The sequence below is a fragment of the Mesoplodon bidens genome, assembly GCF_964165515.1.
Source record: "Mesoplodon bidens genome assembly, chromosome: 18".
Lineage (NCBI taxonomy): Eukaryota > Metazoa > Chordata > Mammalia > Artiodactyla > Ziphiidae > Mesoplodon > Mesoplodon bidens.
Window position 1 is genome coordinate 51,293,700 of NC_138175.1, and position 25,914 is coordinate 51,319,613.

The 25,914-nt window shown below is 51.9% G+C and overlaps 1 protein-coding gene across 4 annotated transcripts in view; it reads right to left on the minus strand.

Moving 5' to 3' along the window:
* The window catches only part of ERCC1 (ERCC excision repair 1, endonuclease non-catalytic subunit), a 44,822-nt gene extending 18,931 nt beyond the window's left edge, over positions 1–25,891 (minus strand). Inside the window, exons 1-3 of one of the 4 annotated variants that reach the window (XM_081216740.1) lie at positions 9,038–9,422; positions 2,972–3,014; positions 1,578–1,716 (exon numbers count right to left, since the gene is read on the minus strand). In XM_081216740.1, the coding sequence (XP_081072866.1) occupies positions 1,578–1,716; positions 2,972–3,014; positions 9,038–9,088 (233 nt within the window). In that variant the 5' untranslated portion in view covers positions 9,089–9,422. Of the gene's footprint in view, positions 1–1,577; positions 1,717–2,971; positions 3,015–9,037; positions 9,423–25,815 lie in introns of those variants that run through there. The other 3 variants (XM_081216741.1, XM_081216742.1, XM_081216743.1) reach the window with 3 other exon arrangements.
* Positions 25,892–25,914: the final 23 nt, after the last annotated feature.

Genomic DNA, 25,914 nt, shown 5'->3' on the forward strand with positions numbered 1-25,914 from the left:
CAGAGGCTGAAGCTGTTGTGGCCACCGCTGTAGCACAGTGCCCAGAAACAAGAAGGGGCTACGGAACCATGTTATATGAATGAACAAAGAACAGAAGCAGAATCCTCCAGCAAGCGACTTCACCACTGGGAGCCTCAGTTTTCCCATCTGTGACTGCTAAACTTGTGAGAATTCCATAAGACCATGGAGCCCTGTCTTGAAATCCATGGTTCACTCATTCCTTGAATAACTACATATTGAGCACCTACGGTGTGGCAGGCACTGGGGACACAGCTGGCAGCAAATCAGACCAGGTCCCTGCCCTGTGGTGCTGATGGTCTCATGGGAGGCAGACCATAAGAAAGAAACCCACAAATAAGTGTTCCAGACAGTCATACATGCTCTGGAGATGATTAAAAAACAGTGACGTGAAGTAGATTATGAGGGAAGGGGCCACATGGTCACAGGAAGAGGGGCTCTATAAATAAAAAATACATAAATTACCATCAACTATATACCCATCAAAGCAGATAGATAGATAGCTGGAGATGAGCTAAATCCTCACAGTAACCCTCCCCTTAGGTATCAATAGTTCATTTGACAGATGAAGGAACTGAGGCCCCAGTGACATAGAGAAGGACTATGAAAATGTGTCTCTGAACCCAAGGGCAGAGAGAGCTTCTAGAAGGAAGCCAGCCTGGGTGGGACTCAGTTTCTCCCGTTGGGGAATGGGAATTACCAAATAAACCTGAAAAGCGTGCCTTTTCCACCAGGGGGCGATGGCGCCCCACAAGAGGATTTGGGGTGTAGAGGCGCCGGGGACCGCTGCGCCAGACCCATCCCGGGGCAAGACCCGTGAGAAGGGGGCAGGCTGCCCTTTCGTTTCTCCCGACCCGTTTCACTATCGCAGAAGTGCGGCAAAGGGCCCGCTGCGCGCGGTTCAGGTAACTCTGAGCCTATTTACGTTAGTTAAGGGGGAGAAAAGTTGTCCTCGGCTCTGTAATATATTATATTTCCAAGTTTGATTCCTACACTCTTCCCAAATTTAACTTTCGGATTCCGGATTCGCATCTTTCCGGCTCCCAGAGGTGCGAGTTCGAGTCTAACAGCTGTCCGTACTCTTATTTCCCCGTCCTTCTTCCAAACGCTCCAAGTTCAAATTCCAGTCCCAACCGAAGTTCCCGGGCGACTCCTCGAGTCCAGACCTTGCTCCACTCCCAAACCTTCCCCTAATCCCAACTTCGAGTTTCCTCTGCGCCTCCGAAGGATTGGGGTGGGGATGGAGGATATGGGGACACTTCACCCCTAATTCCACCCGAGGGACTCTGGGCGGGGGTCAGATTGCCGCCGGACGGAAGGCTCTGTAAGCGGGGGCGCGGCCGAGGGGCGCAGTGACCCGGCCGACGTCCCCACCCGCCTCTAAACTTAGCCGCGGTGACGCGCGGCCCGGCGATCGCGGCGGGTCCAGGGACGCAGGGGCGCCCGAGCGGAGGGGGAACGGCTCTGCTCCGCGAGCCTCTATTTATAGCGCCCGGAGCCCAAAATAGCGCGGAGCCTAGCGGCCGGGATGACGCGGGAGCCGCCGGGGGCTGACTCACCCGGCCCCAAGCGACGGCCCCCGGATGGGGGACAGTGGAGGCGCTGGACCCGACCCCGCCCCATCCCGGGCACCTCTTCTGCTGGGACGTCCCAAGTTTCCATGGGGCACTGTGGATGGATATGCAGCAAAAGGAGGATCTGCAGCATGAGAGACTGAGGTTAGATCAGAGGTGGGACTTCCCTAAAAAAGAGCCCAGAATTGAGGAACTAACTTTACACAAGAAGAGGGGTTGGAGGACTTCCCTGGTGGTCCAGTGGCTAAGACTCTGCGCTCCCAATGCAGGGGGCCCGGGTTTGATCCCTGGTCAGGAAACTAGATCCCACATGCCGCAACTAAGAGTTCTCATGCTGCAAAGAAGATTCCAGCGTGTCGCAACTAAGACCCAGTGCAGCCAAATAAATAAATATTAAAAAGATGAACCATATATACACACGTATTTCTCACCAGCAACAGGACTGAGGCATCTTGGGGGCAGAGAAATGGACACAGCCAGCCAACCATCAGGCCACAGCTGTCCCCCTCTCCACTTGCCATGCTGCTCCCACTCCCTAGAATGCCTTTCCCTGTCTCCCCAGTCTTAAGAAGTCATGCTCCTCAGGGACCTGGTGCTAAAGGCAATCCCTCACAAATGAAAACTCTGTGACCCATTGGACTGGGAACCCCATGAGGGCAGGGCCAGGCCCTTCTCATTCATCACCATGTCCCCAGCACTGCCCAGCACAAGATAGGCCTCTGGAGAAGTTAACTGCATGAATAAGAAGTGTTGGTAATAAAATAAAATGACGTTTCCCAAACTATAATAACAAATGTTTATTGTATGCTCCATGCCAGGTGTGAGTCAGAGAGTTATCTCCTATGGGTCTCGCTACAACCTTAGGAAGGAGGTACTTTTATTATTTTCATCATCACAAACCCCATGTTAGAGATGACGAAACTAAGGCTCAGAGAATACCTTGCTTGTAGTTAGAGCTGTCTCTTGAACCAGGTCTCATGGCCCCAGAGGTGTTCAGGTCCCAGGATACTGTCTCTAGGCCCTATAGAACCCAAAGGTAAGGAGTGATTCTCAAAGTGCAGTCCACAGAACCTTGGGGGGTTCCCCAGCACTCTTTCAAGAGGTCCCCGAGGGCTTCCCTGGTGGTGCAGTGGTTGAGAGTCCGCCTGCCAATGCAAGGGACGCGGGTTTGTGCCCTGGTTCGGGAAGGTCCCACATGCCACGGAGCGGCTGGGCCCGTAAGCCATGGCCGCTGGGCCTGCGCGTCCGGAGTCCATGCTCCGCAACGGGAGAGGCCACAACAGTGAGAGGCCCTCGTACCGCAAAAAAAAAAAAAAAAAAAAAAAAAAAAGAGGTCCCCAAGTTCAAAATGATTATCATAATAATACTAAGACACTTACCTCCCTTTTTCACTCTCACTCTCTCCTGAGTGTTCAACGAAACCTGCAAAATACCACAACAGACTGAGCACCCAAGCAGAGGTGAAGACCCAGTTATCTTCTGTTGAGCCAAACATTAAAGTGGGGGACTTCCCTGGTGGCACAGTGGTTAAGAATCCGCCTGTCAATGCAGGGGACATGGGTTCGAGCCCTGGTCCGGGAAGATCCCACATGCCAGACAGCAACTAAGCCCATGCACCACAACTACTGAGCCCACGTGCCACAACTACTGAAGCCCGCGCACCTAGAGCCTGTGCTCCACAACAAGAGAAGCCACTGCAATGAGAAGCCCGTGCACTGCAACAAAGAGTAGCCGCCACTCACTGCAACTAGAGAAAGCTCGCACACAGCAACGAAGACCCAACGTAGCCAAAAAATAAATTAATTTAAAACAAAACCTATAATGAGATACTTCACATCCATTAGGATGGCTAAAGTTTTAAAAATTAATTAAACAAAATCTTTTTAAAAAGTAAATAATAAAAATAAAAATATTCTGTTGAGGGACTTCCCTGGCAGTCCCGTGGTTAGGACTCTGCACTTCCACTGCAGGGGGCATGGGTTTGATCCCTGGTCAGGGAACTAAGATCCCACATGCCGGGCAGCATGGCCAAAAACATACAAAAACTTTGTTGGTTCTCTTAGTTTTCCTTTGAAATGATCCAAATGTTAGTTTTATGTCTTGCCTTCCCATCTTTACATCTCATTTTTCTTGTCTTATAGCATTTGCAAAGACTTTCAGGACAACGTCAAATGGCAAAGTTGATCAATTCTCATATACTCCATATCACAGCCTTCTGAGATGACTTATCTTGTTATCCCTATTTTATAGAAGGAGAAACCGAGGCACAGAGAGGTTAGTCTCTTGACCAAGGCCACAAAGCAAGTAAGCAAACAAACCAGGACTCCAACAAAAGCTTGTGTTTTCAACCAATGCCTTAAAAGAAAATTCAATAGTCACTCTGTATTTCTTTAACAGGCAAAATACCCTGCGAGTTTCCACAGTGAACCCCTGGATCTGGAATGAGTTTCTGGAGACCTGAGTTCTGGTTCTGGCTCTGCCTTCTTTCTGAGCCTGTTTGCTGCTGTGAGACACAGCTGAAAGCCACAGAAACTCTGTCTTCAGGGTGGAAGGAGACAGGCCCCTAAACAGACTGTATTTGTTTCCTGTGGCTGCCTAACAAGTCACCACAAACTTCGTGGCTTAAAACAACAGAAATTTATTCCCTCACAGTTCTGGAGGCCAGAAATCCTAAAGCAAGGTATCAGCAGGGCCACACTCCCTCTGAATTTTCTCAGGGAAGATTCTTCCTTGCCTTTTCCAGCTTCTGGTGGCCCCAGGTGTTCCTGGGTGGCCCCATCACTCTCAACTCTCCCTCCATCTTCACATGGCCATCTCTTCTCCTATCTGTGTCCAATCTCCCTCTGCCTTTCTCTTGTAAGGACACTTGCCATTGGGTTTAGGGCCCACTTGGATAATCCAGGGTGATATCATCTCGAGATCCTAACCTTAATTATATCCGCAGAGACTCTTTTTCCAAATAAGTTCCCACTGACAGGTCTCAGGTGGACTTATCTTGGGTGCGGGGGAAGGGCACACCATTCAACCCACTACACAGATCAAAACAGAAAAATGAGAACAGGACAATACGTGGCAGAGTTTAGACTGGGAGGTGTCCAAAGCTTTGTGATTGCACACACCCGTTCCAGCGGAGAATGTTGAAGCATTCGCCCTTGAGAGCCCAGAGTGGTCTGTGCGTCCTACCTGTGGCGGTTAGAAGTCCCGTGTGTCCCCCATGTTCTGGACATCTTTCACAAGGATGGGAAGTCTTTAAGGGAGATTTTCATTCTTCAACTGTTAATGTGGAGTCGAGAGATTTTCTCTTTCACAAAATGCCAAATAATAATCAAAATCAACACCCATACAGCACTTAATATGTGCCCTGTTCTAAGTGTTTAAATACCTATTAACTCCTTTAATCCTCACAAAAACCCCTCTGATGTCTTGCTGGTGATTCTCCTTTCACAGTGGAATAAACTGAGGTGCAGAGAGGTTGGAGTGGCAGTTTGGAAGTTCCAGAGCTTGAACCCCACAGTCTGGCTTCAGAGTCTAGGATCTTGACCTTAAGCCATGCTGTCACCTGAAGGCACACTGTCCCATATTAAAGCTGGACTTTGAGGAAGCCATACTCCCAGATCTGTGGTCAGGCACCGTCTACTGCTGTGATGTCCAATATGGCAGCCACTTGGCTACACGTGGCTTTTAAGCACTTGAAACATGGCTGGTCCAAAATGAGATGTGTCATGAGTGTAAAATCCACACCAGATTTCAGGCTTAGTGTGATTAAAAAGAATGTAACTGTCTCATTTAAAAAACTGCTGAGGGACTTCCCTGGTGGCTCAGTGGTTAAGAATCTGCCTGCCAATGCAGGGGACATGGGTTCGAGCCCTGGTCCGGGAAGATCTCACATGCCGTGGAGCATAAGCCCATGCGCCACAACTACTGAGCCTGCGCTCTAGAGCCCAGGAGCCACAACTACTGAAGCCCACGTGCCAAGAGCGCATGCTCCGCAACAAGAGAAGCCATCGCAATAAGAAGCCCATGCACCACAACGAAGACCCAATGCAGCCATAAATAAATAAATTTATAAAGGAAAAAAACTGCTGACATTGAGTACGTATGAAATAATATTTTGCATCTATCTGGTTAAATAAAATACAGGAACAAATTATTTTCACCTGTTTCTTTTGGCTTTTTTTTTTTTTTTAGTGTGGCTACTAGGGCATTTAAGCTTGAATATGTGGCTAGTGTCCTATTTCTTGTGGACAGTGCTGGTCCATGGAATTTGCTGTCTCTCCATCTGGGAGGACATCAGATGCTGGAGCGCCATTTGTTCCGGGGCCGCTGAGCCTCGGGACTTCTTGGGATGTTCTGGAACAATCCATGTCAGAAGCATATTCAAACAGAGCAACTGATGCTCATGTCAAAAATGTGGCCTTGGGCTTCCCTGGTGGCGCAGTGGTTGAGAGTCCGCCTGCCGATGCAGGGGACATGGGTTCGTGCCCCGGTCTGGGAAGATCCCACATGCCGCGGAGCGGCTGGGCCCCGTGAGCCATGGCCGCTGAGCCTGCGTGTCCGGAGCCTGTGCTCCGCAACGGGAGGGGCCACAACAGTGAGAGGCCCGCGTACTGCAAAAAAAATAAATAAATAAAATGTGGCCTTAAAGAACACTCTGAAATCCTTGACTCCACCAAACCCAGGTGAAGAAGTTACTTAACCAAGAGAGACCACAGTGCCAGGCAGTACTTTGTGGCCACTTGGTGTATGGAGTATATTTTTAATTCATAAATTATATACATGTGTGCCTCTACAGAGAGTGTTATAAAATCAAAACTTACAAAACAGAGATAAAGTACTCATGGATGAGCCAGGCTGCATGAGATCACAAGTTCATATCCTGACTGTCCCCTCCCTAGCTGTGATTCCTTCCATGAGTCCCAGTTTCTTCATCCAGAAACTGGAAGTGTTTGTCCCTGTGCCCTGAGGGCTGTTGGGGGAACTCAGTGAGACCCTGCGTGCAAAGGGCCCGACATGTAGTCAGGCAGAGAATGAGCTACAGCAGCGACCAGGTTTCTTGAGAGGCGGGGGCCCTGCTTAGGTTGGAGGGAGTCACGCTAGGTTTCTCAGCAGAGGGGATGGCTGTGTTGTGCCTCAAAGCATGGAAAAACAGTCACTAGGTGGAGAAGGATGGGAAAGGTATTTGGGCAGAGGGAGCCGGGAGGCATGAACAGCGCGTCTGGGGAAAGGCAAGCTGTTTGAGTATCGTTAGAGGGCAGAGAGAGTGTGTGCTGGGGAAAGGGGCGGGGGGCAAGAGGTGGGGTAGAAGGCAGCAGGCCACGGAAGGCCTCGTAGGTCACAGGACGAGAGCACTGGGGAGTCAGAGCAGGCTCCGAGCAGGGGAGAGACCTGACAGGAGCAGGTTTGTGGTTTAGCAAAATCCTTCTAGATGGGAAGGGGCAGAACTGGGGAAGGAAACCGGGGATGAGTATAGAGATGACGGATGAAGTGGGGAAAAGGGACCAAATAGGCAACTGGACCAGAGTAAGGAGAGGGAGGAGGGAGAACATATGAAATCTTTAGAAGATAGAATGGAGATGAGTGATGGGTTATGGGAGGTAAGGGGAGGAAGGTACTAGGACGAGGCCCAGAACTCTGGTCCAGGAGACAGGGTCCATGTGGGACTACGCCTGAGCTGGGGACCTGGGAGAAGGAGGCACAGGTGTAGGAGGAAGCTGTTGAGGTCAGGGTGAAAGTCTGTGGGACAACCAGAAGAAGGCATCCAAGAGGCTTCTAGACACATGGGTCTGGAGCACGGGAGAGACGGTGAAGCAGAGGCTGGGAGGCCGACAAGAGCTCAGACAGGGCTGAAATCCTGACAGTGGGAGAAAGTGGAAGGTGCAGTAGGGGACCTTCACCATCAGCCAGTGATGACAGCAGGAAGTGGTCCTGCCCGGGACAGTAGCCTTGGTATCAGGTTCTCATCCTGGTCTGTACCCGGGGACAGGACGATGAGCAGACCCAAAATCCGCACAGGAGTGCCTGCCCAGTGTGGGGGTAGAGGGCACAGATGTATACAAGCAGTACATGCCTCCATGGGGGCAGTGTGTAACGAATGGGTACTTCAGGGGGTACAGTGATCCATTCCCAAGGACTAGGGGCAGTGGAAAGTGTCAGGACCAGTTCCTGGTGGTGGTGGGGGGCATAGAGAGGGAAATTGTGAGTCTCTCAGTTTCAAATGCAAACTGATTTAAGGAAATGTATTGGCTCACATGTTCAGAAGTTTGAGTAAAAGCAGCTTCAGTTACAGCTTGATCCAGGAGCTCAAATGATGATATGAAGTCACTGTCCCATCTCTGGGTTTCATATTTCTCTGATTTTTTTCCTCAGAAAGACTTTCCTTGAGGTAGCAAAGATAGCCCTAGCAGCTTTAGGCTCACATCTCATCCTCTTAGCCACCGCAAAGGGAAGAAAGCGCTCCTAGCCAATGGTCCCATCATTCGTTGTCCTAAATGGATCACATGCTCACCTCTGAACCAATCACTGTCATCAACAGACAGCCCAACTGAAATATTCTGATTGGCTGGGCCTAGGACACGTGCCATTCCCTGGAAACGGAGGATGGGGTGAGCCCCAAGACGGCCAGGTGAACTGAAATTGAGAAACGGGTGGTTTCCCAAAGAACAAGCAGAATTGCCGGCAAAACTGTAGATGCCCATGTGGCTGGGAGGAAAGGAAGGTTGGAAAACAGATTTTCTCATACGTTAATGGGGCGTGGGAATATTACCTCACCTCTAAGGGTTAGGGTGAGGATTCCATGAATTAACGCAGGTGAGACATTTAGTAGACTGCTAGGCAAAGAGCAGGTGCTGGATAAAAGGTAGCTATTATTTAAAAACTAGTAATCAGTATTACTACTACTGATGATGAGTGGCTATGCTGAGAGAAATAAGCTCCCAGGCTCAGGAGACCAAACTGGAACTGAACAATTACGCAGTGAAAGCTCATGCAATCTACACTGTACAAGCTCAGTCCCCAACTGGGTCTTCTTCAGGCTTCTGTCTCCAGGTCTATGAAATGGGATGAGTGAGGGGACTGCATGAAACCAGAAGGTCATTTTAGAATGTCACCTCCTCAGAAGAAGGCCTTCCCTGACTACTCTTACCAAAGTATCCCCTTTATTATAATATATCCTCCCATTTTATTTCCCTTACAGTGCTTACCCACAATCTGAAATCACCTTATTTTTTTTACGCTTTATCTCCCCCATTAGAAAGTCAGCCCCACGAGGGCAAGGATCTCTCTTCTGCCTTGTTCACTGCTGTGTTCCCAGTACCCAGCAAGCCCTTGATAAATACTTGTTGAATGACCAGATAAATACTGCTTATAAAAACAGAGTGCCTAGTTTTCTGATAGGTACTGTGTTCTCCATTAAGGGAAGCGTCCAAGCTGAAACTGAAAGAGCGTACCTTGCAATTCATGATGCAATCCAGTTCCTCTCCAGGCCTCAGTTTCCTCATTTATAAAATGGGTGTGTGGCGGAGGTTGGGGGTCTGGTGGTGTGTGAACTCTTGGCCCAGCCCCTGCCTGCTATCCCCGCAGGAGCCACCAGGGGGCGCCGCGCCTCTGCCCAAAAGTCGGCCCTCAGCCGCTTGAGCCCGAGTGGATGCGTCCCGATAGTCCTGGAATATTCTGAGCCGCGCTGGCTTCCAGGCGTCCAGGAACCCCAGAGTTCGTGCGGATGGGGGCAGGGGTGTGTCCGCACTCCTCGAAGGGGGGCGGTTAGGCGGGAGGTGACTCAGGCGCGCGGCCCCGGCCCCCAGTTCTCGCGAGGGAGCGCGCACGGCCTCTGGAACTCGCGCGGCGCCGCGTCCATTTTTACCCGAGCGCCGCTAAAAATAGTCCTCGCGCTAGGAGCTGAGCCCGAAATAGCGGCCTCCAGATAAGGCAGTACGACTCAGCGCTTCCGGGGAGCGGAAGGGGGAGGGAGCGCGGGGCGGGGGGGCTGGGGGTGGGCCTGGGCTCAACTGGGCCTCGCCGCGCAGCCCCGGCCGGACGATCGGCCCCCGCCGTCACCGCATTGACCCCAACCTGTCACCATCCTCGAATCAGCACCCCCAATCCTCCATCCCCCCGATTCCCTGTCTCCTGGTCCCCCGCATCCTTTGCTTTCCCTCCATTCTTCATCCCTGACCATTATCTACCTCCCCCCTCCCTATCCTAATCTTCACTCCTAGCCCCGCCGCCCCCTCCCCAAGTCCTCAACTTACTCTTCCCGAAGCCCTGTCCCTATTCTCCCTCCCCAGCCACAGCACGAATCTTGCGCCTCTCTGAATCCGCCCCCCTTCGAGTTCTCAGCTCCACTTCTATGGGGAAAGCAAGCAGAGGGCTGGGGATGAGGCTCTGACTTCTTGCTTAGTTTCTACAGTGGATTGAGTGGGCTTAGTTCTGGGTCTTAGCCAGTCTCGGGGCTCATACTGTGCCCAGGGTCAGGGATTCAGGCCTGGGCCAGGGTTGGGGCTCAGACTGGGGTCAGACGCAGGTCTGCTGTCACCAAGGTTGGGGTCACCAGAGTCAGGGCTCAGCCTGGCACCCACTGTTTAGTTCAACAAACCCAATTCTACTATGATTCTTCCCTCCCTTGCAAGTCAGTGATGGGACACGACAGCTCCAGGCAGTGGGAACAGCCAGGAACCCTGCTCCCTCTGGGCCTAGGTCTCCTCCTTGCACTTGGATCTTCTAGGGCACCTTCCCACTCTGATATCCTGTGACTCTTTCAGTGCCCACTCCAAGAATCAGCCTCAAGGATCTTATACCGCATTTACCTGACGTTCAAAATCTGCATCCTTCTAGTCTCTGAAATTTCACAGGACAGAAACTGCCCTGTCCTGTGTGAACCCAGGGAGCACAGTGTAGTAGACAGATGTTGCTTCAGTGAAAATTCTGGGAGAACTCTTTGGCTGTGGATGGAAGGCAGCCTCAAGTGGTGTCCCTGTCCCTAGTGGACACCAAGCTTTAGCCAGGTGTCCAACTGTTATGTTGTCTGGATGGGATTCAACTGCCAGGCAAAGGGACTGAGCTGGAGGATCCTTTAAGGCAAGAAGAATCATGTAGTTGGATCAAAGAATTAGGAGGCTGTTAAAGTCAGCAAGGACCAGACAGAAATGGGCCCCATGGGCCATGGTGAGGAGACTGGACACACGGTGAGGAGCTCCCCCAAGGGCACCGGGGAGCCATGGCAGGTTCTGAGCGGGGGGGGGGTGGGGGGGGCGGACAGAGGAAGGTTTTAAGACCTTTCTGACTGCTTCCTTGAGGTAGACTGAGGAAGGGAGGGGGAAAGGAGGGGCCTGGATGTAGGTAGGAGTGGGAGGAGGGGAAAGAGGAGGAGAGAACAGATTTGAAAGTCAGTGAAGGGCTCCCCTGGTGGTGCAGTGGTTAAGAATCTGCTTGCCAATGCAGGGGACAGGGGTTCGAGCCCTGGTCTGGGAAGATTCCACACTTACAGAGCAAGTAATCTCGTGTGCCACAACTACTGAAGCCTGTGCACCTAGAGCCTGTGCTCTGCAACAAGAGAAGCCAGTGCAATGAGAAGCCTGTGCACTGGAACGGAGAGTAGCCCCTGCTCATCTCAACTAGAGAGAGCTGGTGTGCAGCAATGAAGACCCAAGGCAGCCAAAAGTTAATTAATTAACTTTTTTAAAAATTGGGGGGGGGGCTTCCCGGGTGGCGCAGTGGTTGAGAGTCCGCCTGCTGATGCAGGGGACACGGGTTCGTGCCCCGGTCTGGGAAGATCCCACATGCCGCGGAGCGGCTGGGTCCGTGAGCCATGGCCGCTGAGCCTGCGCGTCCGGAGCCTGTGCTCCGCAACGGGAGAGGCCACAGCAGTGAGAGGCCCGCGTACCGCAAAAAATAAAAAAAAAAAAAAAAAAAAAAAAAAAAATTGGGGGAACATGTATTGGCAAATACAAGAGTATACCTTGACAAAGTAAATTCTCCTCCTCCATCTGATCCCCACTTCTCACTGTTAACTACTTCTTGTGTACCTTGGCCAGTGGGATTCATTGAGCTCTCACGATGTCCCCAGCCTGTGCTAAGCCCGTCACAGAAGTGACCTTGCTCAAATCACTCACCACCCTGTGTGTTCGCCAGGCACCATTGCTATACCCATTTTAGAGCAGTGAAGCCTGAGGCTTGGAGAAATGCAGGGATGTGTCCTATCAAGGGCCTGGCTTTGAAGGTTTTTCAAAATTGAAGGTATGGGAGCAGGTGAGATCAGAGAGGAAAAAGTCCAAAGGGCCAGAGCCCAGGGAACTGGAGGGGAGTAGCAGGGAGTTCAAGGGGTCTGCCTGGAGGAGGAGTGAGGACAGCTAGGAAGGTACCTTCCAGAGCCTTCTGATGAAGGGCTTAGCTGGAAGTAAGTCACTCCGTTTGGGAGGCTGAGGTACCCCTGGCAGCAGAGCAGCACCCTCTCCTCAAGCCCCAGAGGTGTTCATAGGAAGAGACTGAGGCTGCTTGATGACATCTCAGGGACACGGTGATAGCACAGCCGGCTGTTATGACGTCTGAGTGATTCGCCAACTGCCTGTTATGACCAGCATCTCTAGTCATGCGCCGTGGGGGGGATGAGGATGGGAGGAAGTGACAGGCCACAGGGGGTGGGGGTGACAGGGATGCAGTCATTTAGAGACCAGGGACTCAGCAGCTGAGAGATGTGTTCTGCCCCCTGCACTAGGGAAAGTTGGGTGAGAGGATCCACGTTTTGGTGTTCTGTTTAGTGAAAGTGGTCTAGTTTCAACAACGTTTGGCTGGGATGGAGTAGGTCTGGGCTCAGAATCAGGGGTCAGCCCAGAGGCTGCTGAGATCAGGGACATCTGTTTTGTTTGCTGCTGGGTCCCCATCACCTAGGACATACCTGGCACACAGTAGGGGCTCAATACATCTTTGTTGAATGACTGAATCAAATGAAAGGGGTCAGCAGTCTCTGGGACTCAGTTTACCTTTTTGCCTAACAGCCCTGGCCATCAGGCCACCTCAGCCAATGGCGTTGCTAGGGATACCCCTCCCCACCTAGGGTCTCAGGTCTCAGTACTCGCTCCCGAGTGGGGTGGGGGTGAGCAAGAAAAGGAGTTCGTGCCTCTGATGGACTCCGCCCAAGTGTGATGTCACGAGCCGCTCGGGGATCCCGACCCGTGTCCCTCCCTTAGGATGGGGCGTGGAGAGGAACCCGGGAGTCCTAACTTCCGCCGCTCCCCGGGGCCTGGCAGTGTTACATAACCCCCGACGTCGCGTCCCGAGGGATGTCGCCGGACGTCCTGGCCAGGCCGGGGACAATGAGCGGGGAGAGGCCCTCCCGCCAGGAGCCTGGAAGTGGCAAGGGCACCCTCTCCTCTGATTCACCCTTGTTTCCGGCCCCTTTAAGCCTCCTCCTTCTCCTCAAGAATCCCTGTCTCCCCCAAACTCTCTACCCTCATTTCTTGTCCTCCCTAAATTTCACCTCTTTCCCCGAGCCTGCAAGTATGTCCTCTACCCAAAACCCCTGCCGTCACACCAGTCCCCTGTGATTTCTGAATCCCCTAAACGTCCAGTTTCCCACGCCCTCCTTCACTCACCCATCCGCGGGCCCCTCTCCCGTGTCTCTCAAACTAGCCCTCACTTCCTACCCCGCCCCGCCTTCCCAATCTCCTCCCTTGGCTCCCCCAAACTTCCCCCATCATCTGTCTTCCCCAAACCCTCCCCACCTCCCTCAAAGTGACCCCGAATACTCTTTCTCGTCCCTAATCCCAGCCCTCTCTTGTTTCCCCGAAACTGCCCCAGTATCCCTACTTCGGGTTCCCAGGCCGCCCTCCCGCGGTGGCCTAGAGACCCAGTTTGCGGCGGCAAAACATTGGTCTCCGGGCAACAGGCCCCGCCCGCCCCAGGGCGGCCCGCTGCGAGCCCAGCCGCGCCGAGGCCGAGACTGCGCGCGGAGGTGGGGCGGGCTCAAGGGGCCGGGGCCTTCGCCTCCGGAGGCCCGCAGGGCGCAGAAACCCAGGGAGACGGCAACGCGGAAGTAGAGATTCAGGGCCCCGGAGCCAGAAAACCTCTAGAAATTCGTGTTGGCTGAAGCCACAGGGAGCTGTCTGGGGCACAGTGATAAAGAGACCGCGCGACAAAGCAAACAAGGACCGGGCCCCGAAATAAACTCGGGGATAGCGAGGCTAAACACAGACACCCCACGGGTCCGCAGGGACGCCCCTGAAGGCAGGATAATCTACCTCAGATCGTCTGGGCCATTGCGCTTCTGTCTCAGGGGCCTCCCTCTCTGACCCTCAGTTTCCGTATTTGTAAAATGGGTAGCGCCCAGCACAGAGGGCTGTCGTGACAATAGGGCTGTCGTAAGGATTCAGTGAATTCACCGACCTGGAGCTCGTGGCACACTCCTGGCACATCCCATCCGTCACTCGTTCGTTCAACAGATATTTATCGAGCACCCATTATGTGCCAGGCACTGTGGTAAGTGCTGGGAATTCAACAGTGATCAAAACAAAGATCCCTGTCCTCGTGGGAGCTTACACTTTGGGAGTGGGGAAGGAGGTGATGGACGATATAGAAGCACAAATTAGCACGTTATATAACACACTGGAAAGTGGTCATTGCTGGGGAGGTGGAGAGGGAGGGAGAGTTGGGGCAGCCGTTTTAAATAGGGTGGTCAGAGAAGGCCCACATGAGAAGGTGATGCTTGAGCAAAGACTGGAAGTTGGTGAGAGAGGAGCCTGCAGATATCTGGGCCAAGAGCTTGCCAGTCAGAGGGAGAAGCAGGTGCAAAGGCCTTAAGGTGGGAACATGCCTGGTGTGTTGGATAAACAGCTGGAGGCCCGTGTGGCTGAAGCAGAGAAAGCAAGGAGAGAAGGAGTGGCAGAGACACGGGGCCTGTGGGCCATGGTGAGGGCTTTGATTTTTATTCTGAGTGAGTTAGGAGCCATGGGAAGGTTTTGAGCAAAAGAGGGACATGGACTGATTTTGATTTAAATAGCATCCCTCTGGCTGTATGTGGGGAATAGACTTTGGGAGGCCAGAGTGGAGGCAGGGAGACCAGTGAGGAGGCCCAGGCAATCGTCCAGGCAAGAGGTGATGGTGACTTGGAAGGTGCAGCAGGGATCAGACTCTGGAGGTGTTTGAACATAGAGCTGTAGAATTTTCTGACAGGCACATTCATGGCAGGCCCTCAATAGATGGCATTAGTTAGCATTAGGTTAGGGGGTGCTCACAAAATCTTCATAGAAGTCCTTATCATCCCCATTTTACAGATGCAGAAACTGAGGCCCCAGGAGGTCACCCAACTTGCCCAAAGACTCAGCTCAGTCTGGCTCCAAAGATGGTACCCCTCTATTAGGTTGGCTATTCCCAAATCCGAAACACCCTCAGAGTCTGGAACTATACCTAAACTTATCCATGTGGGCCCCAGGACCCCTGGAGCTATATCCTCATCAACCACACCCAGTGGGCGTAGAAAGTGGTGGCCTGATGGAGAATGCTGCCTGACTGGTGTTCCGGTTGTCAGGTAGTCACCCATGCTGGCCCGGAACACTTGCTTAAAGGCAGGCATGTACATGTAGAGAGGGTACACCCAGAACCTCCCAGCCCAGCATCCGCTTCCCGCACTCAGTCCCAGCACTGGACCAGGCACACCCCAGTGCTGCCTGCAGTGACCTGTTTAATACAGTCACACACTCACAGGCAGATAGGTACGTGGCCCTCCACCGTGGAGGTACCTTTTCAGGTGACGTGCAGCAAACGCAATTTCTGTCTTTATCTCTTTGTGTTTCCATATCTCTCCCTCTCTCTCTCTCTCTCTCTCTCTCTCTCTCTCTCTGTCTTGCTATCTTTGTCTCTCTCTGTCCACACCCTGACCCCCAGATCTGTCTCTCTGACTCCTCACACTCAGGACCCTCTACCTGCAGGGGAAATCACTCTTGTCCCTGGCCACGTGTCTCCACAGAACCTCACCTATTAGGTGACATCAGAACCCGGCATCAGCCAACAAGGACCTACTGTATAGCAGAGAAAACTATACTCAATATTTTGTGATAATCTATAAGAGAAAATAATCTGAAAAAATATATATATATATATAACTGAATCACCTTGCTGTACACCTGAAACTAACACAACCTTGTAAATCAACTATACTTCAATTTAAAAAAACATTAAAAAAAACTGGCATCGGGACACATGTGTGGACGCCTCAGGTCAGCTGCTCAGAATTACTCAGGCAGGATCTCGCATGTCATAATCTCTACCACTTCTTTCTCTGAGATTCCGACCCACAGCTTTCGGGTGTGGGACTGGGGCAATCCACTTTTATCAAGCTCCCCAGGTGATGGGGACTTGCACTAGCTGCTCCATCTAATTTTGCACAAAGGGAAGAGCAGAGGTCCAGAGAGCAGAGGAGCCATCCCCGCACCCCACAGCACTCAGCTGTGAGGGGCTTGGAGCTGTCCAGAATCGATGGAATCCCTTTGGGAGCAAGTTTGGGAGTTAAATTAAATAATAAAAGAGAGTCACAAAGACACAGAGGCAGACCCAGAAATGGATAAAGACTCAGAGAAAGGGGAGTGGGAGGGGGGCAGAAATCCAGAAAGGGACTCAGGGGAACAGAGACACAGAGTGACAGAAATGCACAGAGATGGTGCAATAGAGACAGAGAGACAGGGGTCAGAAAGATGCAGAGAGAAATTGGAGGCATATTAAGAGACAGAGACTGAGAGACAGACAGTCATTTCGGGGGATAGACCCCAAGAGGGGCACATTTTCAACAGTATACACGTGGCCCACATTTTATAGGCTCTACTTCCTAGAAGCAACCAGTGCCATAGTTTGGCAATTGCAGGCTTACCAAGCCAGGTTCCCTCCCTAGGCCCTACATGTAGGATGCACATTAAACACGTTTATATAACCTGCCCTCTGTGCAGAATCTAGGATCTTTACATAACATAGCCCCATGAGTCATACTGCAGACGTGGGGCAGTGACCTGACACGCCCAATGAAAGGGGACCCCTCACCCAGGACTGTTACCTGGAAGTGACTCTGTGAGAAGTGAGAGATCAAAGGTTTCACTGAGGAGGAAGTAGAGGGTCAGAGAGGGCAAGGCACTTGCTCTGGGGTCACACAGCCAGGGTCCAGTAGGACAAGAATTCCAACCTCATCTGCCTGATTCCATTGCCTTTGCACCCCAAGACACCAAGAAAGGCAATGACTGCCAATGCCCTGTGACGTGTTCCTTTACAGACTGGAGGAAATAATAAAAACATCAGTAATAATATGACAGCCCCCGTGTATTAAGCACGCTGTGCTGCAATAAGTACTTTACAAACACCATCTCATTTATTCCAAATCCCAGTGAAGAAGGGACAGAACCCAGCCGTTAAATAACATAATTATACTTGTTATGTACGGAGCGCTCACTATGTACTAAGTGCTTAACAGGATTTCATACAGTCACAATTCTGGAGGCGGGTGATGTTTTCACTCCCAATTCGGGAAGGAAAGAGGCTCAGAAAAAGGAAGTTACAGGTCAAGGTCACAGAGTGGGTATTTGAACCCAGGTCTCTCTATCGGTTTATCTCTGCCACCCACTCCCCCGTGGACGTGCGTGCCCACAAGTGCACCTATGCACATGTGCAATCAACCTAACATCTTACACTAACATCTCAAAAACTTTAGTTCAAATATCAACAGCTCCTGCCTCGTATTCTTCCTCTACTCCAAGAGGGCATAACCCGGTCTCCAATCCCCTAAACCTCCCTGACGCCTGGGGAGCAACCCTCTCCTCTCCCAGCAGCGCCTCAGTCCCGCGGCGCGGTCCGAGCTGGATCCAGTAAGGTGTTCCTGGCCCTTTAAGAGAAGGAACAGTCGGCCGGCGTTGCCCGGCAGCGCCACGGCGGTTGCCAGGCAACGTCAACAAACGACACGGCCGCTGTCTCCGCACACCCCCCTCTCCCCGCCCGCGCAGACGCGGTGACGCGACGGGCTGTGGAACGCCGTCGCTTAGCAACGTGAAGGCTGTTTGTCCCGGGCCTGGCCGCGCGGCCGCACAGGGCGCAACCAGGACCAGCCAGGGCGGACAGACTGGCCGGCCGGGAGCCTGGTTTGGCGGGGGGGGGGGGGGGGGGCGCTGCGGTGATGGGAGCGGGGGAGAACCAGGTCCCCAAATTGCCGGTTTCCCTTTAGACAGCCGCCGTCTGCTTGTCACCCGCTCCTCCTGTCTGACCTGGGACCGCTCCTCCTGTCTGACCTAGGACCGCCTCCGCTGGGTATCTGTCCGTCTGCGCCCCCTCGTCCCAGGCATGTCTGTCTGTCCAGCATCTCCTGCGCCGTGGCTGTCTCATATTCCCCCAAACAATAACAACTGAAATAGATCCAAGCACTCTTCTCTGGCCTGCTGCTTTTGCCTCCGACTCCCGGGTTTCTGGGTGCACTGTTCCGTTTGGGGTCCCAACCAGTGGAGACAGGCACAATGAACAACCTGTGCGCGCCCATACACACTCGGAGCCACAGCGCGAGAGCTCCCTCCCGTTCCTTTCCCCGCTCCCCTCGGGGTTTCTTTTCTTGCCTGTCTTTCTGGAGGCTCTTTCATCAGACAAGCAGCCCGAGGTCCTTCCATCCTGTGTCCGGGAAGCTGTCCACAGCTGGAAGGTTTTAATAGCTCATCCCCAACACACACCCCCGACGCCCCCCATCCAGTAGCTTCATGTGACCAGGGCTGGGGCGAATGTCCAAAGAGAGAGGAGAAATTGGGTGTGTGACTGTGAATGGCTGTGACTGTTGGTGAGTGATTCTGTCGGTGACTATGTGTCTACCTGGGATTTCCTGTGTGACAGCGTGCTCAGGAAGGCTTCCTTCGTGTGTGAGAGCAACTGCTGGACTGAGTGAGTGGTTTCCCCAGTTTGCATTTGTGTATCTGGATGTATGGGTATTTGAACCCTGCTGACCTGTGTTCATGTATGTGTTCGCGTGTGTGTTCTTGTGAGTCTTTTTGTGTGGTCGTACGTGAAACAATGTGTGTGTAGGTACCTATGGATGTGTACGGTTTTGCCTCTAGCTTGCATTTCTGGCTGTGTGTGTATGTGTGTAGTTCTGGATCTCAATGTATGGTCATCTGTGTGTAACTATGCAGGTAACTGTTTGTCAGCCAGTTGTCTCTCACAGTTCTTTCCACAGTGTTTATCACAATTTTTCATTATATATTTGTTTGTTTACTGTCTCCCCAACTGGGCTGCATGTCCCATGAGGGCAGGGCCCAGGGCTGTTGTGGTCACCCCTGGGTCCCCAGCACTGCCCTGCACACAGTAGGTGCTCAGTAATTATTTGTTGAGTAAATGAATCAGTGACTCATGTGTGTCCATGTCAAGTGCACACGTTTGTGTAACTGTGTGAATGGTTCTGTGCCTCTGGGTGGCAGTCTCCTGTGTGTGCCTTCCAGCTTTGTGGGTCTTGGTAGCTGCATCTAGCTGTGTAGCTCTAATTTTCAGCACCCATCACACTGTGTGAAATACAGCAGAGCTTCAGTCAATATTTGTGGACTTGAACTGTATTAGCATTAGGACCTCTAGGTACCTTAGGTTTCTCATCTGTAAAATGGGAATAATAATTGTACTCACTCATGGGACTGTTGTGGGGAGTAAATGAGTTCATGTAGAGAACATTTGGAAAGTGCTCGGCACAGAATAAATGTTTACAAAATACCACACTTGATTGTCAGCAGTATTACTACTTCCTCTCTGTGTGCCCCTGTATGCATGCATGTGTCCAGAATCTGAGCTACAGACTCAGGCGTGGTTCTGAGCTAGTGGGTACCAAAATACCTCTGTGTGTCAGTTTCCTTCCTACAAAATGGGCATGATAACTAACAGGCCTCCTCCAGGGGTGGCTGTGACCAAATGAAGCTGTGTCTCTAAGTCTTGACCCTGGTGTAAGGACCTAGGGAGCGCTCAGTGTCTGCAAGGCCAATCATGATCATCACTGTGAAGCTCAGGTTCTGGGGAAGACAGTGGAGGGGCAGAGTTTGGGGGTGGGGAAAGTAGGGGTTCAAATCATTCAGTGGGACTGGGAATGAGTAAAGTCCAAGAGGGAAGAAAAGGCTGCAGCAGGCTGGTTGAAGGTCAGAGTCCTGAAAGGACTTCCCTCAAGGGACAGTTTGGGGGCTAAGGATTAAAAGTAACGGGAACTGTTTGGAGAGCTGCCTGGAGGAACAGAAACCAGCCTGAGTCTTGCAGGCTGGTGGAATTTCGGGAGGGGGTAACTATAGCAATAATAATGTTGTACAGTGTTCAGGCTCTGATGGGGCTTTGTGAGGAATTTCTGTCTTGTCAGCTCTGTCTCCAGTGCCTAGAGAGCCTGACACAGGGGAGGTGCTGAGAACATGTGTTTGAATGGCTGATTGAATGAATAAATGAATGAATGAATTTCATCCTACAATAACCTGTGAGTTCCGGTCTCCAGGGGAGGTGAGGAGGTCCTGGTGGGCTGCCAGGACTGGCCTGGGGCCCTAGCTTCTGAGATCTGCCTCGTGCCTGTCCTCAAGCCCGCTGTTCCCACAGCTCAGGGGTGTGGAGGGTGTGGAGGGCGTGGAGGAGGCCGGGAAGGGAGGGTCAGGCTGCTGGCTGCCGGCCCTGGAGAGCTGCCCAGAGTGTCTGCAGGAGGGAGAGGGTAGCTCAGGCGCCTGAGTCACCTCGGAGAAACCCCGGCCGCATACCTGGCCGCTGACATCACCGGCCAGGGCACCCCCCAGTGGCCCAGACAAGCCGACTGAATCACAGGTGGAATTCAGCCACCCCGGGCGCGGGCACGTGGCCCGCTGTGACCCCCCCCATGACACCCCCCCACCCCGTGTCCGTCTGGCTGCGGGGGCCGGGCAGGCCGCATTCGGGTCAGTGAGGGGGCGTGGGGCCTGAGTCAGGGACGGGGCAGCTCCAGCCTGAGACCACCTAGTCCAGCCGCAGGCGTCCTCAAGGTGCAGGAAGGGGAGGCGGGGGAGAGCCGGTGGGGAGGCCCCTGGGCCGTGAAGAGGAAGCCCACTCGGGTATGACTGGGAGGCTGTGGGTTGTGGCCAGCAGCTGGTTGACCTGCTGGGGGTGGGATGGGGTCTGGGTGTTTGCGCAGAGAACAATGGAATCACCATACGTGCACTCATGCATGCAAACACCCCAGAGCGGGGAGGCCCTGCCTCCGTCCACCCACAACTGTGGAGCCTCACCACCTGGGTTGTAACTGGCCCTCACTCCGCAGAAACCCGCAGGTCAGGCAAGTTCCCTAAGGGCTCCTGGCCTCAGTTTACTCATCTGTTGAATGGGGATAATAATAATTGCCATTGTAGCTTATACTTACAGGGAATATCCTTTCTGCCAGGCACTGTTATAGGCATTTTTACATACAAACTCATTTACTCCTCAAAATGCTGGGAGGGAGGTGCTGTTATTAACCCCGCTTTACAGATGAGGAAATTGAGGTCCAGAGAACTTAAGTTACTTGCCTGGTGTCACACAGCTAGTGCCCTCCTTATAATGGTATTGGAAGAGTTAAACAAGAAAATACAGTGGATCTGTATGTAGCACCTGGCACCTGGTTAGTTTTCTTAAGTGACTGCCAGCTATATTATTAATTCTACTCATATTATTTTCATTCAAAGTGCAGCTGGAAAGGCCTCCAAAACCATTATCCGTACCACCTTGGTCCAGTCCTTCCTTTTATCTTCCCACAGTCTCCTGCTTCCTCTTCTTTGGTCTTACATGTCTACAGTAGGGAGAGAGGGACTTTCCGGGACTCCCTCCTTATCTGAATCTTTTCAGGACTTGAGAGTAGTTGTCCAAACACCTCCACCAGGAAGTCCTCCTGATTTGCTCAGGCCTCCCTGAGCACTCCTGCCACCCAATGCCTGGAGCAGTTATAGTCAGTGATACACCACCACACTGTGAGGGTCTGGGTTTGGGTGGGTGAGAGGTTGGCCCCTACAGTGAGGGGGTCCACAGCACACCTGGACCAGGGCCTGAGACAAGCCAGCATCTTAGGGTGGCCTCTACTTAGCTGTGTCTGCATGCCCGCACATGTGAAACTGTGCGTGTGTATAATTGTGAGCATACATGGGAAAGAGTGTACACAGTAATGGGATCTGAGTGTGTGATGCTGTGTATCTGTGTGCCTTGTTATGTAGGCATTTATGTAGCTCTGAGCAAGACAGATATGTTTCTGTCCAAGGCAGTCTTTCAGAGTTTATGAATGAATAAATGAGTGGATGGTGAAGATTCATTTAATCAACAAATATTTATTGAGCACCTGCTGAGTGCCTGGCACTGTGCTGGGGACTTGGCCGTGACCTGGACAGCCTTAGCCCGGGCCTGAATAATAATACAGACCAGTGAAGAAGACCAGACTGTCCCCAGACAGGCAGAGAGGGGAGGGGGGCTCTCAGGGGGGAAGGGTACTGACCCAGGGAGGGCTTCCTGGAGGAGGGGACACAGGAGCTGAGACCTGGAGGAAGAGAGTATGAGCTAGAGGGAGGAAAAAGGGGCATGCTCCAGGCAGAGGGAAGAGCACATACAAAGTCCCTGAAGACTAGGGAGAGAGACCACGGCGTCTAGAATACGGCGAAGAGGAGGGGGAGGTGAGACTGCAGTGGTCAGCCTAGGCCAGGTCATGCCGGACCTTGTGGGCTGTGGTGAGTGAGGAGTTTGAATGCAGCATGCAGAGGTATTGGGAAGGTCAAGCTAAGAGTTTCCAATCTGGACCACTCTGCTTCCCTGAAACACCACAGACACCCCCTCCAGGAGGCAACCAGGATTGCTCAGTGGGGAGTGGGCCCAGCCAGCCAGTAACACTCACTACTCAATGCTGGACATGGAGAAGCCAGCAGTTCCTAACTACCTGGGCTCTACCCTCACGGAGGTCACAGCAGGACACACACCCAAACATGCACACCCCACTCCTCTTGTGCTTCAGAAACTCTCACAGACATTTCTTTTGGAGCCAGAGCCTTGGCATCACCCAGGGGCTGCATGGAAACACAAAAGACTATACCAGATGTGAGTTGTAACCAGATTCCCCAGCTTACTTGATTTCACATAACAGCTGAGAAGCACTGTTCTCAGGTTTAATTTCCCTGTGCCTCGGTTTCCTTTTCTGTACAATGGGGACAATAACTTACTTATGAGGCTGATGTGGTATGAGGATTAACTGAGATAATGCATGTGAGCAGAGCTAAGTGTATACTTTCCGTATCTTCCTCCTCATTTTTATTATGAAATTTCAGAACTGGAAAGGACTTTCAGAGCCCATGGTCATCCAACCTTCTTGCTCTATGGAGGGGGAAACTGAGGAACAGAGTAGCAAGGGTTTTGCCAAAAAAAGAATGGAAGAATGTGCTGAGGGCTGCCTTTGGCAGAGTTGGGTCCCCGGGGCTATTTACAGGATGCTCTGAGCAAGCAGAGCTGGCACTGCCACCCCACCCCCAACAGGGGCAGAAGGCTGAGGGCTCTGCCTGCTCCCCCCAACACACATCCAAGCTCTCAGGAGCCAGAGCAGGGGTCCTGCCCTCTCCCCTACACTCAAGTCCTCCTCCTCCTGGAAGTTCCCTGGGATTCAGCCTCATGGCAAAAGACTTGCCTTGCCCATGCCATGCTCTGGGGGCAAGGTGTTCATGTCCATGTGTATGTTTGAGTAAGACTCTGTGTGTGTGTGTGTGTGAGAGTGTGAGTGTGTGTGTGTGTGTGTCTCCAGGGCCAATTTTTACCTTAGGCCCTAGGGCCCATGATAATTTTAGAGGCCCATGAAAGTGTTTAATTTCTTTTAAAATCAAGGAAGAACTAAACTTCTAGGTCAAATGAAATGTTTTAATATTTAATATTTGTCTTTATACCAATGTAGTCATGATAAATAATTTTAAAGATGTCTTTATGGAGAAAGAGGCCCACAAAGGCAAAAGTGCCTGGACCCATGAAAGCTATAACGGGATCTTGTGTGTTTCTGCTTCTGGTCACGTCTCTATGAGGGTCTGCAAAGGTCTGCATAGCTTTGTTTCAAAAACAAAATAAGGCCTTCCCTGGTGGTGCAGTGGTTAAGAATCCGCCTGCCAATGCAGGGGACAGAGGTTCGAGCCCTCTTCCCGGAAGATCCCACATGCGGCAGAGCAACAAAGCCCTTAAGCCACAACTACTGAAGCCGCGCGGAGCCCGTGCTCTGCAACAAGAGAAGCCACCACAATGAGAAGTCTGTGCACCGCAAGGAAGAGTAGCCCCCCGCTTGCCACAACTAGAGAAAGCCCTCGCGCAGCAACGAAGACCCAATGCAGCCAAAAACAAAATAAATAACTTTTTTTAAAATTAAAAAAAAAAACAAGCACCTACAAGGTGCCAGGCATGTTCCAGAAGCTTTACTGATATTCACTTCACATAATCCCCTCACCAGCCCCATGAGCTGGGCACTATTCCTGCCCTCCTTTCCCCAGCGAGGAAACTGAGGCTCCAGACATCACTAGCTCAAGTTCACCCAACTACTAAGTAGTGGGGCCAGAATGTAGATTCTGGGTCTGCCTGTCGGGGGTTGAATGTCCAATGTCTGCATGAGTGTGACCATCTGCATGTGAATATATCGACATATATAACTCATTTAATAATAATTAAGAGCAAAGGCTCTGAAGCCCCGCAGGCTACATTCTTATCCCAGCTCTGCCACTAATTTGCTGTGCGACTCTAGGCAAGTGACTTTACCTCTCTGGGCCTCCATTTCCTTGCCTGTAAAATGATAGTTCCTACCTCATAGGAGTATTGTGAGAATTAAATAAGTTAATATGAGTGCTCAGAAGAATTACTCTTGTTATTGTGTGTGAAAAGCACCACGTGCATCTATAGTGAGGACGTGTGTGTCATGTGTGTTGGTAACCATGTGAAGGTGTGTGTTTCTATCTGAAGGTGTGTGTGTGCGCGTGAAGCTGTTTCTCTGTGTGGCGGTGTGTGTTGCTGCTTGTGGGTGGATGTCTGAATGCCTGTGTGCCCCTGTGAGTATATGTGTGGATGTATGGGCCACCTGGGGCGGGGTGTGAAGGTCTTTAGGCAGCTAGGGTAGGTATTGGTGTGTCTCCTTTATTCCGTGGGAGAGGAGATGAGAGGCTTGGACAGGACAGGAATGAGGGGTCACTCCCTGTCTGATGCTGGGGCCGAGTCACTGCCTGCTGGTGGTTGCCGTGTCATCTCCTAGTCCCTGTCCCTCCTCCCAGACTGGTTGCAGACAGAGGGGGCGTGGGGGAAGAGGTGTTTGAGGCTGGGCTTTTGTCTGGAAACCTCAGTCTCCCTGTATTGTCCCCCTGTCCCCTCAGCCTTCCGCGTCTCCCTACCCCTTCCCCACTATTGGGACAGAGAATCAAGACTCTCCTGGGAATTAGGAACCACCCAACCCCTCCAGCTTGGCTTCATACCTGCTGTGTGACCATGAGCCAGGCCCTCCCCCTCTCTGGGCCTGTGGGATTCAACAATTTTAAAGTGCTTCGCCCTCTGTGCCCTGGCTGGGCCAGGCTCTGCACTGGGAGGGAAGTGCCAGGAAGTCAGGTTTCTGAAGCAGCTAGTGAGATCCTTACCAGTGGAAGCCTAAGAGTTGGAGGCTGTGGTGTCTGAAATACCCTAATTAGACTCTTGAACTACATTTCCTAACTGGGTGGCTAGGTAAGCAGCTTGCCCCCCTGAGCCGGGGTTACAATAGTGTACGCTGTGAGCAGACAGGATAGGTCTGCAAGGCTTACAACTCCCCACCAATGGAACTGTCATTTAAACAATCCCAACACCCAGGTTTTTCAGGGAGTTTCACTGAACCAGGCAGCTCTCAGAAGTCAGGAAGAGAATAGGAATCCTGGGTTTGAATTTCTTGATGGGATGGGATGAGATGGGGTCTTGGGCAAGTCACAAACTCTCTATCATTTTCCTCTTTTATAAAATGAAGATTTTTCCTCGCTTAACCTTCCAAAGCTTTTAAGGATTGTAACTCTTGTATTGAAAGGCTTAGTACAAGAGCCAGTATTTGGTAAGTGCTAAATACATGGCATCTATTATTATTATTATTTAATCATTATCATTATTATTACTATTATTATTTATTATGCCCCCCCACATACATTATTTCTGACTACGGATAGAATTATAAAGCAGAAAGGAGAGGTTAACTAAACCGTCAGCAGGAGAGACACTTCACCCTGTTTTATTCCCCATCCCCTCCAAACCCGCGTACCTCCCAAACGCCGCCGGATCTCTGGGGGCAGCAGGGTCCAAGACACACATCCTTTGTCCATCCGGGAAAAGTGAAGCTGAAGCTCAGAGAGAAAAGACA